The 14,494-nt window shown below is 39.1% G+C and overlaps 1 protein-coding gene across 1 annotated transcript in view; it reads left to right on the top strand.

The window, feature by feature from the left end:
* LOC126243507 (WD repeat and FYVE domain-containing protein 3) overlaps positions 1–14,494 on the top strand; it is a 324,242-nt gene that overhangs the window by 138,135 nt on the left and 171,613 nt on the right. The window contains exons 20-21 of the mRNA XM_049948168.1: positions 53–225; positions 11,344–11,572. Of these exons, the coding sequence (XP_049804125.1) occupies positions 53–225; positions 11,344–11,572 (402 nt within the window). The remainder of the gene's footprint in view (positions 1–52; positions 226–11,343; positions 11,573–14,494) is intronic.

Genomic DNA, 14,494 nt, shown 5'->3' on the forward strand with positions numbered 1-14,494 from the left:
TCTCCATGTTTTTTTTTTTCCATTTGTGTAAACACACATTTTTTATTTTCAGATGCAGGAGAATGGGAACCAGAACCAATGGGAGACTCGGGTGTGAGAATTTGGTGTCCAGAAATTTTGCAAGAAGGTCAATGGCACCATCTAGTGCTAATTGTCAATAGAGCTGTCCTTAAGAATTCTACATTTTCTCTGTATGTTGATGGACGCCCTGTGCATACAAGAAAGGTACTTTCTTGTGTGTAGTTTTCTTGAAATTATTTTATAGTGAATTATAACATTTGTAAGTGTAAAGTTCTTAGAAACAATGGAAAATCTGGGATGGATTAACAGCAGTGAGAATAGTACATAAAATAAGGAAAAGGCAACCACTCACCTATATAGTGGACCAATGTTTGGTGCACAGCAACACAGTATTGACAGTAGCCTTCAAGATATGCACTTTCTCCAGTAAAAGTGCATACCTGCATGCCCAGACACGCAATCAGTGTGCCACACATTTTTCCTCTATAGGTGAGTGCTTGCCTTTTCTGTATTTTACATATTTCTCCATCTATGAATTTCCTTTATTGTTGAACTATGTGCATAGGACAGACTACTGCTCACCATGTGGAGAAGGTGTTGGGCAACAGAAAGGCTGATTTAAAAACAGCATAAGCTATTGGACAAAGTCCTTCTTCAGATACAAAAAACACACACATTCATACATGTACAATTTTCAAATGCCCATCTTCTGTCATCTCTGGGTATACTGAGTTGAGATAGTTTACTTTTAAATTTACCTTTCTGCTCCTCACTGCCTTCTCTGTTTGGTGGGTATCACATATCAAAGTTCTTACAAAGTAATTTAGAGGATACAGTATTCGTTGTGTATACATTCATGTACTTTATGTAGAAAGAACACCGTTGTGTATGTGTACATTTTCCTCTGCACGTACACTCTGTGTGGTATATTGTGGTATCCCACTTCATATACCATCAATAAAATGGAGCAAATTGTAATTCAAAAAAGAACACATGTGAACTTTTAGAACCTTTGTAAGATTTATTATTATTTCTTTCCTTTCTCAGACATTATGTCTGGTTAAAAATGGAAAGTGACGCGGACCTTGATCTAGCGTGACTTCCTTTTAACTGTACGGTATATGTTATGTTGCATTTAGGAACTTTGGGTAATTGACCATGTATCAATAATTACAGATTTCTGTAGTTGTATATATACGTTTGAATGTAGCTGTATTGTGTTGATGTACTGGTGGATATTGTGTGCTATGACTCCTGTAGTTGATAGTATAATTGGTATAATGTCAACTTTATCCTGATGCCACTTGTCCTTGACTTCCTCAGCCAGTTGGATGTATTTTTCAATTTTTTCTCCTGTTTGCTTCTGTATATTTGTTGTATTGGGTATGGATTTTTCGATTAGTTGTGTTAATGTCTTCTTTTTATTGGTGAGTATGATGTCAGGTTTGTTATGTGGTGTTGTTTTATCTGTTATAATGGTTCTGTTCCAGTATAATTTGTATTCATCATTCTCCAGTACATTTTGTGGTGCATACTTGTATGTGGGAACATGTTGTTTTATTAGTTTATGTTGTATGGCAAGTTGTTGATGTATTGTTTTTGCTACATTGTCATGTGTATTCTGTATTTGCTAGTATTGTACACCCACTTGTGATGAGATCTACTGTTTCTATTTGTTATTTGCAAAGTCTGCATTTATCTGTTGTGGTATTGGGATCTTTAATAATATGCTTGCTGTAATATCTAGTGTTTATTGTTCGATCCAGTATTGCAATCATGAATCCTTCCATCTCACTGTATATATTGCCTTTTCTTAGCCATGTGTTGGATCCGTCTTGATCGATGTGTTGCTGTGTTAGATGATACGGGTGCTTGCCATGTAGTGTTTTATTTTTCCAATTTACTTTCTTCGTATCTGTTGATGTTATGTGATCTAAAGGGTTGTAGAAGTGGTTATGAAATTGCAGTGGTGTAGCCGATGTATTTATATGAGTGATTGCTTTGTGTATTTTGCTAGTTTCTGCTCGTTCTATAAAGAATTTTCTTAAATTGTCTACCTGTCCATAACGTAGGTTTTTTTATGTCGATAAATCCCCTTCCTGCTTCCTTTCTGCTTAATGTGAATCTTTATAATGTAGGTTTTTTATGTCGATAAATCCCCTTCCTGCTTCCTTTCTGCTTAATGTGAATCTTTCTGTTGCTGAGTGTATATGATGTATTCTATATTTGTGACATTGTGATTGTGTAAGTGTATTGAGTGCTTCTAGGTCTGTGTTACTCCATTTCACTACTCCAAATGAGTAGGTCAATATTGGTATAGCATAAGTATTTATAGCTTTTGTCTTGTTTCTTGCTGTCAATTCTGTTTTCAGTATTTTTGTTAGTCTTTCTCTATATTTTTCTTATAGTTCTTCTTTAATATTTGTATTATCTATTCCTATTTTTTGTCTGTATCCTAGATATTTATAGGCATCTGTTTTTTCCATCACTTCTATGCAGTCGCTGTGGTTATCCAATATGTAATTTCTTGTTTAGTGTGTTTTCCTTGACTATGCTATTTTTCTTACATTTGTCTCTTCCAAAAGCCATATTTATATCATTGCTGAATACTTCTGTTATCTTTAGTAATTGGTTGAGTTGTTGATTTGTTGCTGCCAATAGTTTTAGATCATTCATGTATAGCAAATGTGTGATTTTGTGTTGGTATGTTCCAGTAATATTGTATCCATAATTTGTATTATTTAGCATGTTGTATAGTGGGTTCAGAGCAAGGCAGAACCAGAAAGGATTTAATGAGTCTCCTTGATATATTCCACGCTTAATCTGTATTGGCTGTGATGTAATATTATTTGAATTTGTTTGGATATTAAGTGTGGTTTTCCAATTTTTCGTTACTATGTTTAGGAACTGTATCAATTTAGGATCTACTTTGTATATTTTTCAATATTAAGTGTAATAGAGGGAAACATTCCACGTGGGAAAAATATATCTAAAAACAAAGATGATGTGACTTACCAAACGAAAGCGCTGGCAGGTCGATAGACATACAAACAAACACAAACATACACACAAAATTCAAGCTTTTGCAACAAACTGTTGCCTCATCAGGAAAGAGGGAAGGAGAGGGAAAGACGAAAGGATGTGCGTTTTAAGGGAGAGGGTAAGGAGTCATTCCAATCCCGGGAGCGGAAAGACTTACCTTAGGGGGAAAAAAGGACGGGTCTACACTTGCGCGCACACACACACACACGTATCCATCCACACATATACAGACACAAGCAGACATATTTAAATATGACTGAAGTTAATATTTTGTGTATTGTTGGTAAGCATGTTATGGGGCGATATTTTGGTGGGTTTGCTGTGTCTGCTTGATCTTTAGGTTTCAGATAAATTATTCCATCTGTAAGTGTATCAGGGAATGTGTATGGGTCTGCAATGTAACTGTTAAATAATTTATATCTAAAAACAAAGAATTTATTTATTTAAATATGTCTGCTTGTGGCCTAATCTGTTACCCCCGGAAACCATCCCTGTAACCATTGATGCCACTTCCTTATACACAAATATCCCGCACGTCCAGGGCCTCGCTGCGATGGAGCATTTCCTTTCACGCCGATCACCTGCCGCCCTACCTAAAACCTCTTTCCTCATCCTGACCCACAACTTCTTCACTTTTGAAGGCCAGACATACCAACAATTAAAGGGAACAGCCATGGGTACCAGGATGGCCCCCTCGTACGCCAACCTATTCATGGGTCGCTTAGAGGAAGCCTTCTTGGTTACCCAGGCCTGCCAACCCAAAGTTTGGTACAGATTTATTGATGACATCTCCATGATCTGGACTCACAGTGAAGAAGAACTCCAGAATTTCCTCTCCAACCTCAACTCCTTTGGTTCCATCAGATTCACGTGGTCCTACTCCAAATCCCGTGCCACTTTCCTTGATGTTGACCTCCACCTGTCCAATGGCCAGCTTCACACGTCCGTCCACATCAAACCCACCAACAAGCAACAGTACCTCCATTATGACAGCTGCCACCCATTCCACATCAAACGGTCCCTTCCCTACAGCCTAGGTCTTCGTGGCAAACGAATCTGCTCCAGTCCGGAATCCCTGAACCATTACACCAACAACCTGACAATAGCTTTCGCATCTCGCAACTACCCTCCCGACCTGGTACAGAAGCAAATAACCAGAGCCACTTCCTCATCCCCTCAAACCCAGAACCTCGCACAGAAGAACCACAAAAGTGCCCCACTTGTGACAGGATACTTTCTGGGACTGGATCAGACTCTGAATGTGGCTCTCCAGCAGGGATACGACTTCCTCAAATCCTGCCCTGAAATGAGATCCATCCTTCATGAAATCCTCCCCACTCCACCAAGAGTGTCTTTCCGCCGTCCACCTAACCTTCGTAACCTGTTAGTTCATCCCTATGAAATCCCCAAACAACCTTCCTTACCCTCTGGCTCCTATCCTTGTAACCATCCCCGATGTAAAACCTGTCCCATGCACCCTCCCACCACCACCTACTCCAGTCCTGTAACCCGGAAGGTGTACACGATCAGAGGCAGAGCCACATGTGAAAGCACCCACGTGATTTACCAACTGACCTGCCTACACTGTGATGCATTCTATGTGGGAATGACCAGCAACAAACTGTCCATTCGCATGAATGGACACAGGCAGACAGTGTTTGTTGGTAATGAGGATCACCTTGTGGCTAAACATGCCACCTTACCCTCTGGCTCCTATCCTTGTAACCATCCCCGATGTAAAACCTGTCCCATGCACCCTCCCACCACCACCTACTCCAGTCCTGTAACCCGGAAGGTGTACACGATCAGAGGCAGAGCCACATGTGAAAGCACCCACGTGATTTACCAACTGACCTGCCTACACTGTGATGCATTCTATGTGGGAATGACCAGCAACAAACTGTCCATTCGCATGAATGGACACCTTAAAACCCACATCCTTTCGTCTTTCCCTCTCCTTCCCTCTTTCCTGATGAGGCAACAGTTTGTTGCGAAAGCTTGAATTTTGTGTGTGTGTGTTTGTGTGTCTATCGACCTGCCAGTGCTTTCGTTCGGCAAGTCACATCATATATTTTTCTCACGTGGAATGTTTCCCTATATATATATATATATATATATATATATATATATATATATATATATATATATATATATATATATATTAGTCACAAACGAAAGTGCTGGAATGTCGATAGACACACAAACAAACACAAACTTGGTCTTTAAATATGTCTGCTTGTGTCTGTATATGTGTGGATGGATATGTGTGTGTGTGTGTGTGTGTGTGTGTGTGTGTGTGTGCGAGTGTATACCTGTCCTTTTTTCCTTTTTTCCCCCTAAGGTAAGTCTTTCCGCTCCCGGGATTGGAATGACTCCTTACCCTCTCCCTTAAAACCCACATCCTTTTGTCTTTCCCTCTCCTTCCCTCTTTCCTGAGGAGGCAACAGTTTGTTGCGAAAGCTTGAATTTTGTGTTTGTTTGTGTGTCTATCGACATTCCAGCGCTTTTGTTTGGTAAGTCACATCATCTTTGTTTATATATATATATACCTTAAAACCCACATCCTTTCGTCTTTCCCTCTCCTTCCCTCTTTCCTGATGAGGCAACAGTTTGTTGCGAAAGCTTGAATTTTATGTGTGTGTTTGTGTGTCTATCGACCTGCCAGTGCTTTCGTTCGGCAAGTCACATCATCTTTGTATATATATATATATATATATATATATATATATATATATATATATATATATATATATATATATATATATATCTAAAAAGAAAGATGATGAGACTTACCAAACAAAAGCGCTGGCAGGTCGATAGACACACAAACAAACACAAATATACACACAAAATTCAAGCTTTCGCAACAAACTGTTGCCTCATCAGGAAAGAGGGAAGGAGAGGGAAAGACGAAAGGATGTGGGTTTTAAGGGAGAGGGTAAGGAGTCATCCCAATCCCGGGAGCGGAAAGACTTACCTTAGGGGGAAAAAAGGACAGGTATACAATCGCACACACACACATATCCATCCACACATACAGACAATATATATTAAAAAAATCAGAGGCAGTTACAAAATTCATAGCAATTTTCAGTTCGTGTACTCTGAAACACGAGCTTTAAAATAATAGGCTTTCGATTCTTTGAGAACAGGGAGAAATTGCGGAGATGCAAGAGATTTGCCATATCACGTAGTACTTGTATTGATTGGAGGTGCATAATAAAAGAGAATGAGTATGGGTTATATGATGCTACATTGTGAAAAAATTCTAAGAAAACGTTACCTTTCATGGGATGGGCACCAGCAGTGTTAGCTGCTGTACAATTCATAGTGCAATTCATGTACACTATTTATAAATTTTTGCATCACTCTGTGAATGTCATCCAAGGAAATAATCAAATCAATGCAATTATAGCCCTCATAGGAGTATTGCATCAACATATGGAGAAATTAAGATTCTCTTTCTTGTAGAGTTTTGCCAAAAAAAATTTGCGACAAGACCACAGTTCAGAACTGATGTTAAGCACCAGACAACAATATTCTCAGAGAATAGATGTTCTTAGAATTCCCCCATGAACCATGGACCTTGCCGTTGGTGGGGAGGCTTGCGTGCCTCAGCGATACAGATGGCCGTACCGTAGGTGCAACCACAGCGGAGGGGTATCTGTTGAGAGGCCAGACAAACATGTGGTTCCTGAAGAGGGGCAGCAGCCTTTTCAGTAGTTGCAGGGGCAACAGTCTGGATGTTTGACTGATCTGGCCTTGTAACATTAACCAAAACGGCCTTGCTGTGCTGGTACTGCGAACGGCTGAAAGCAAGGGGAAACTACAGCCGTAATTTTTCCCGAGGACATGCAGCTTTACTGTATGATTAAATGATGATGGCGTCCTCTTGGGTAAAATATTCCGGAGGTAAAATAGTCCCCCATTCGGATCTCCGGGCGGGGACTACTCAAGAGGATGTCGTTATCAGGAGAAAGAAAACTGGCGTTCTACGGATCGGAGCGTGGAATGTCAGATCCCTTAATCGAGCAGGTAGGTTAGAAAATTTAAAAAGGGAAATGGATAGGTTAAAGTTAGATATAGTGGGAATTAGTGAAGTTTGGTGGCAGGAGGAACAAGACTTTTGGTCAGGTGATTACAGGGTTATAAATACAAAATCAAATAGGGGTAACGCAGGAGTAGGTTTAATAATGAATAAAAAAGTAGGAGTGCGGGTTAGCTACTACAAACAGCATAGTGAACGCATTATTGTGGCCAAGATAGACACAAAGCCCATGCCTACTTCAGTAGTACAAGTTTATATGCCAACTAGCTCTGCAGATGAAGAAGAAATTGATGAAATGTATGACGAGATAAAAGAAATTATTCAGGTAGTGAAGGGAGACGAAAATTTAATAGTCATGGGTGACTGGAATTTGTCAGTAAGAAAAGGGAGAGAAGGAAACATAGTAGGTGAATATGGATTGGGGGGAAGAAATGAAAGAGGAAGCCGCCTTGTAGAATTTTGCACAGAGCATAACTTAATCATAGCTAACACTTGGTTCAAGAATCATAAAAGAAGGTTGTATACATGGAAGAATCCTGGAGATACTAATAGGTATCAGATAGATTATATAATGGTAAGACAGAGATTTAGGAACCAGGTTTTAAATTGTAAGACATTTCCAGGGGCAGATGTGGATTCTGACCACAATCTATTGGTTATGAACTGCTGATTGAAACTGAAGAAACTGCAAAAAGGTGGGAATTTAAGGAGATGGGACCTGGATAAACTGAAAGAACCAGAGGTTGTAGAGAGTTTCAGGGAGGGCATAAGGGAACAATTGACAGGAATGGGGGAAAGAAATACAGTAGAAGAAGAATGGGTAGCTCTGAGGGATGAAGTAGTGAAGGCAGCAGAGGATCAAGTAGGTAAAAAGACGAGGGCTAGTAGAAATCCTTGGGTAACAGAAGAAATATTGAATTTAATTGATGAAAGGAGGAAATATAAAAATGCAGTAAATGAAGCAGGGAAAAGGGAATACAAACGTCTCAAAAATGAGATCGACAGAAAGTGCAAAATGGCTAAGCAGGGATGGCTAGAGGACAAATGTAAGGATGTAGAGGCTTGTCTCACTAGGGGTAAGATAGATACTGCCTACAGGAAAATTAAAGAGACCTTTGGAGAGAAGAGAACCACTTGTATGAATATCAAGAGCTCAGATGGCAACCCAGTTCTAAGCAAAGAAGGGAAGGCAGAAAGGTGGAAGGAGTATATAGAGGGTCTATACAAGGGCGATGTACTTGAGGACAGTATTATGGAAATGGAAGAGGATGTAGATGAAGAAGAAATGGGAGATAAGATACTGCGTGAAGAGTTTGACAGAGCACTGAAAGACCTGAGTCGAAACAAGGCCCCGGGAGTAGACAACATTCCATTAGAACTACTGATGGCCTTGGGAGAGCCAGTCATGACAAAACTCTACCATCTGGTGAGCAAGATGTATGAGACAGGCGAAATACCCACAGACTTCAAGAAGAATATAATAGTTCCAATCCCAAAGAAAGCAGGTGTTGACAGATGTGAAAATTACCGAACCATCAGTTTAATAAGTCACAGCTGCAAAATACTAACACGAATTCTTTACAGATGAATGGAAAAACTAGTAGAAGCAGACCTCGGGGAAGATCAGTTTGGATTCCGTAGAAATGTTGGAACACGTGAGGCAATACTAACCTTACGACTTATCTTAGAAGAAAGATTAAGAAAAGGCAAACCTACGTTTCTAGCATTTGTAGACTTAGAGAAAGCTTTTGACAACGTTAACTGGAATACTCTCTTTCAAATTCTGAAGGTGGCAGGGGTAAAATACAGGGAGCGAAAGGCTATTTACAATTTGTACAGAAACCAGATGGTAGTTATAAGAGTCGAGGGACATGAAAGGGAAGCAGCGGTTGGGAAGGGAGTAAGACAGGGTTGTAGCCTCTCCCCGATGTTATTCAATCTGTATATTGAGCAAGCAGTAAAGGAAACAAAAGAAAAATTCGGAGTAGGTATTAAAATTCATGGAGAAGAAGTAAAAAGTTTGAGGTTCGCCGATGACATTTTAATTCTGTCAGAGACAGCAAAGGACTTGGAAGAGCATTAGAACGGAATGGACAGTGTCTTGAAAGGATGATATAAGATGAACATCAACAAAAGCAAAACGAGGATAATGGAATGTAGTCGAATTAAATCGGGTGATGCTGAGGGGATTAGATTAGGAAATGAGACACTTAAAGTAGTAAAGGAGTTTTGCTATTTAGGGAGTAAAATAACTGATGATGGTCGAAGTAGAGAGGATATAAAATGTAGACTGGCAATGGCAAGGAAATCGTTTCTGAAGAAGAGAAATTTGTTAACATCGAGTATAGATTTAAGTGTTAGGAAGTCGTTTCTGAAAGTATTTGTATGGAGTGTAGCCATGTATGGAAGTGAAACATGGACGATAACCAGTTTGGACAAGAAGAGAATAGAAGCTTTCGAAATGTGGTGCTACAGAAGAATGCTGAAGATAAGGTGGGTAGATCACATAACTAATGAGGAGGTATTGAATAGGATTGGGGAGAAGAGAAGTTTGTGGCACAACTTGACTAGAAGAAGGGATCGGTTGGTAGGACATGTTTTGAGGCATCAAGGGATCACAAATTTAGCATTGGAGGGCAGCGTGGAGGGTAAAAATCATAGAGGGAGACCAAGAGATCAATACACTAAGCAGATTCAGAAGGATGTAGGTTGCAGTAGGTACTGGGAGATGAAGAAGCTTGCACAGGATAGAGTAGCATGGAGAGCTGCATCAAACCAGTCTCAGGACTGAAGACCACAACAACAACAGAATTAATGCTTGTAGTGAAAAGTTTAACAGAAGTTTGCATTTTTGGAATTTAGTGGAATCTTTGTTAAATCACTTGTGCCAAGTTTAAATGTGCTGCAGCTGCTTCAGCAGATGGGCTGTAATGGGCACTCTGCTGGAAAAAGTACATACATTTGCTTAAATAACAGGTACTAAATACTTTGTAGGATATTATAGAAACTCTGCACTAACAGCTATGCAGGTTCAGAACGATGTTTTGGTGTGATAGATCTCGAAATGGCTCAGTGGTAAACTGCTCCTTATCAGTTCTTTCATCTTTGGCAATATTCATTGATCTGAAAAAGCCCACCTGTAACTGGGTTGGTAAGTCAGCAGAAGGTCAGCAGAAGGTGATGGCATACCACCTCTAACATTGCCATGCCTATAAAGCACTATGGTGTTCAACACAGTCTTTGGATTGATGACTGCCTTACATTGGGTCTTGAAAGATGTGGAAGGACACAGCATTTTTTCATTAGAAATCAGTCACATCATTTCCTCTGCTGTAGGAAAATGGGCAATGTCATCGTATTTTCAGTTTCCTAGATATTCATTGGAAATTGAGCCCAGTCTTGTTCTTGAAACTTCAGTAATTGTAACAATTATAAGAAATATAAGAGTTCTTACACCTTTTGAAACTGTAATAAAGTCTTATTTGGACCAGATGTATTTCCCTTTTATTTTTTTGCAGTCACCACATAAGATGCTTTAAATAAACAGCAAACTTTGTGTGGTCCATATGATACTTTATTACAGCCATAAAATCCCATATTACTTGTAGAACTGCGACTGTGAAAGAGAGGCCTCTACCACAAATAAATGCACAAAATAGTTACGCTTTTGTTGCTATTTTCATCTCTAGAATTGTGGTCTTTCTTGTAAACTTTCAATGAAGTCACTTCACAAATTGAAATGGAAAGCCGTGTACTTATTTACACTGAAGTATGTGGAAGGAACACCTGTGGCCATATGACTGGTCTGCACCAAGCACTCTAACTTTCCAAGCTGTGATGCTAGAGGGACGCACATGGCAGAAGGCCACATGCATGTAGTATCTGCTGAAGCACGTGGGAGAAATGTACTTGTCAAATGATGTCAACTGACTAAGTTTATACAACTCACTTTTCTTCAGATAAAATCGCAACTTGTCATATAATCTCAGACTGTGCATGTATAAATACTTCATAGTTTCAGCACATTTATGCAGTGTACAAGTGTTTGATTTATAGATGAAACATTACACCATTGTGCTGTTTTCTGACCATGAAAGAGATGATGTTGATGTAATGTTTTTCTTCAACAAATTGCATTTATAGCTAACAAATTTCCTGTAATGTGTCACCTCTGTTATGCATTGATTATTAATAATAGAGACTGAGATCCCTCTCTCTCTTTTTCTGTCTAGCTACACTACATCTCGCAGAACCCAGGAGGTGGTGCAGCAAATCTGACTGTGGCATCATCAGTGTACGGGTACATAGGCACGCCGCCAGTCTGGCGTCGCAACTCACGACTTGTTTGGAAACAAGGACCTTGCCACTTGCTGGAAGAGGTTCTGAGCCCACAGACTGTCTCTCTTTTGCATCAACTAGGGCCACACTATATGGGCAGTTTACAAGCACCAGAACTTAATGGTATATTGCATTTTAATTACTATGAATATTTGAACCACTTGTACTTTATTTTTGTTTGTCTATTTAAAAGAGAATTTTTATATTGCAAAAATTTCAATGACGAAGAATGTGCAAATGTAAAACCTAGCTCAGGATGTATGCAACAAAAACAAGTAACATTCTCTGTACAGACAAAGTTAAAAGAAATTGGCAGATCTAAGGCTTGTGCATGAATTAACTCATTCTGGTCACTACCCGTAGAAACTGCATTGTGTTGTGATTTCCCTAAAAGTTGGCATTCGAAGAGTCTCTCAGTGCTGCTTTCTTGACTGTTACTTCACGATGCATTGTTTCCAAGCAGTGATGGCTGGAAGTCAGTTGTTCACTCATTTAGTACTTTAGAGAGCCACAAAATGGATGTCCCTACTTCCACAAAGTGCTGTGTAACTTTGAAAACTTATTACAGGTGTAATCACATATTCGTTGGTGTACTTCACTTCCATAGTTGTCTTGCTTGCAAAAGTTTGTTGTTAAATGGGGAACAGTTTGACTGATGAAGAAATTCTGATTGTGCTTGAAGAATGTGGTTCAGAAATTGATGATAATCGTTTTGAAATCAATGACGGTATTTCTGGAATGCATGGTAATCTGCTTGAATCCTTAATTTTATGAGCAGGACACACAAGAAAGTGGAAAAAATTTGTCACCTGGAGGCTGCAGCAGTCATTATGGCCTGAGTGAAATGTGATAAATTAACTAATTCGTTACACAAAATGATAGTGATAGGCTAAGCGAGCTATTTGGGAAAACCTAGCCTACTGAATTTTGCAGATGCAAAAATGAAAGAAAGTATGTGGTGAGTGAAACAGTTCAGGACACTGTTATGTGAACATCTGGCTAACCAAGTGGTTCTTGGTTCTCAGTTGAAATATCAGGCAGTCAAGAACATTTTCAAAATGTTATTGATGTATCAGGTTGTTTTAAAAGCTTCAACTATTCACACATCTGTAATAGTACAATAATAGTAATTAACATTTATGTTGTGATCCTCTGATTTATCAGTTCTCGGTAAGGTTTAAGAAAGGGGTGATAACATTTGAGGCCATTGATTTCACTGTTGTATGTATGTACTGCCATTTATGTGACTGTGATAAATCATCCTAAAGTTGCTTGCAGACTTCGAACGGAATCATTATGTGATGCTGTAGTATGACTCTTCATCTGAATGGAGATTATTCTTTTACCTTATTTATTATACTGCTCCATCATTTCTAATATATCAGACTGTATTTTGACTATTTATGCATGAAATAGTCTCTTAGAGTCAGCCTTTATAAATCAACTGAAGTGATCTTCAAAGAAAAATCAATCTGAATCATTGACTAAAGACAAACTGAGGAACAGTTCTCTTGCAAATTTTTGGTATGCTCTGATGTTTCTAGCAATATCTGTCACACACAGGAGTAGCTTGTTGTTAAAAGAAGTGTAGGATATTTTGCACGGATGCTGTTTTTACCACAAGGCAATTCTGATGGAAAACAGTGTGACACCTGGCCTAAAGACTGTGGTTAATTATTTGAGCTAAATGTGTGAAGGGGGTACTGCTATACTTAATCACTACGTATAATATAATGTAGATGGACAGATAAAAAAATCTGCTCACCAAGCAGTGGCAGGGTAACATACCCACAAAAGGATTTAACTTTCACAAGCTTTCGGAGCCAGTGGCTCCTTCTTCTGGTGGAAGAGTTGAAGGGTAAGGGGTGAAGGAAAAGGACTCGAGAGGTTTAGGGAAAGAAGAACAGTTTAGAAAAGTCACCCAGGACCTCAGGTCAGGGGAGACTTACTCCCCTTCAGTCCTTCCCCCAGGAGGAGGAGCCATTGGCTCTGAAAGCTTGTGAAAGTTAAATCCTTTCGTGTGTGTGCTCCCCTGTCACTGCTTGTTGAGTAGATTTTTTTTATCTGTCCATTTACATTATATTATCAATAATTATTTTCTTTGTTAATAATACTTAAGATTGTGTGGCGCCAACTTCCCAAGTGTTCTAATGGGAGTTCTCTCTGTCATCTTTAAAGAAGTGGCAGAGCAGTCAAGTAGAAAAATGAGAGTGTAGCACTATATGTACTTCATTTCATACAAGCTGGAGGGAGAAAATGTTAGTCTTAAAGATGCAAAAATACAGTGGAGTGATCATTCTCAAAAAGATAAACCTGTCAGTTTTTGCAAATATTTGTTGAAATATTTAGAACCTATCACATATTTCATTTATTGTTCAACTGGAAAAGGAGTAACAGGGTGCATGGTAAAGCAAAAGATAAATGAAGGCAGCAAGAAAGAAAAAATTTGGAATGAGGAGGGACAGTAGGTAATTGAGAAAATTAATTAAATAATTAAATAAGTAAAATAAATGTGTCAAGTTAATAAAAAGTACATGTAACAAAGACAGCACAGTTAGAGAGGCAGAGGGGAAGAGAGAGGGAGAGAGAGAGAGAGAGAGAGAGGGGGGGGGAGGGAGGGAGGGGGGGAGAAGGTTGATGCTAAGAACTGGGTTATTCATGGGGGAGGACATTAGTGTGAACTAAAATCAAATTGATGATGGGTTCAAATGGCTCTGAGCACTATGGGACTTAACATCTATGGTCATCAGTCCCCTAGAACTTAGAACTACTTAAACCTAACTAACCTAAGGACATCACACAACACCCAGAAATTGATGATGGGAACCAAACGTGTGTTGGGGAGTGGATTCCCATTTCCACAAGTTTGAAGAAATAATGAGTGAGGGAAGCCAGATGGCATGAGCCATAAAATAAGAATCCATGACTGCTGTTAAGTTTGATAACTTATTCAGCAATACATTGTTCTGTGTTGTTTTTGTAGGCAGTTTTCTTGTGGCCACTCATTCTTAATAATATCTAAGTACCAGTGAAATCAATATAAAA

The sequence above is a fragment of the Schistocerca nitens genome, chromosome 1 (genome assembly GCF_023898315.1).
Source record: "Schistocerca nitens isolate TAMUIC-IGC-003100 chromosome 1, iqSchNite1.1, whole genome shotgun sequence".
NCBI lineage: Eukaryota > Metazoa > Arthropoda > Insecta > Orthoptera > Acrididae > Schistocerca > Schistocerca nitens.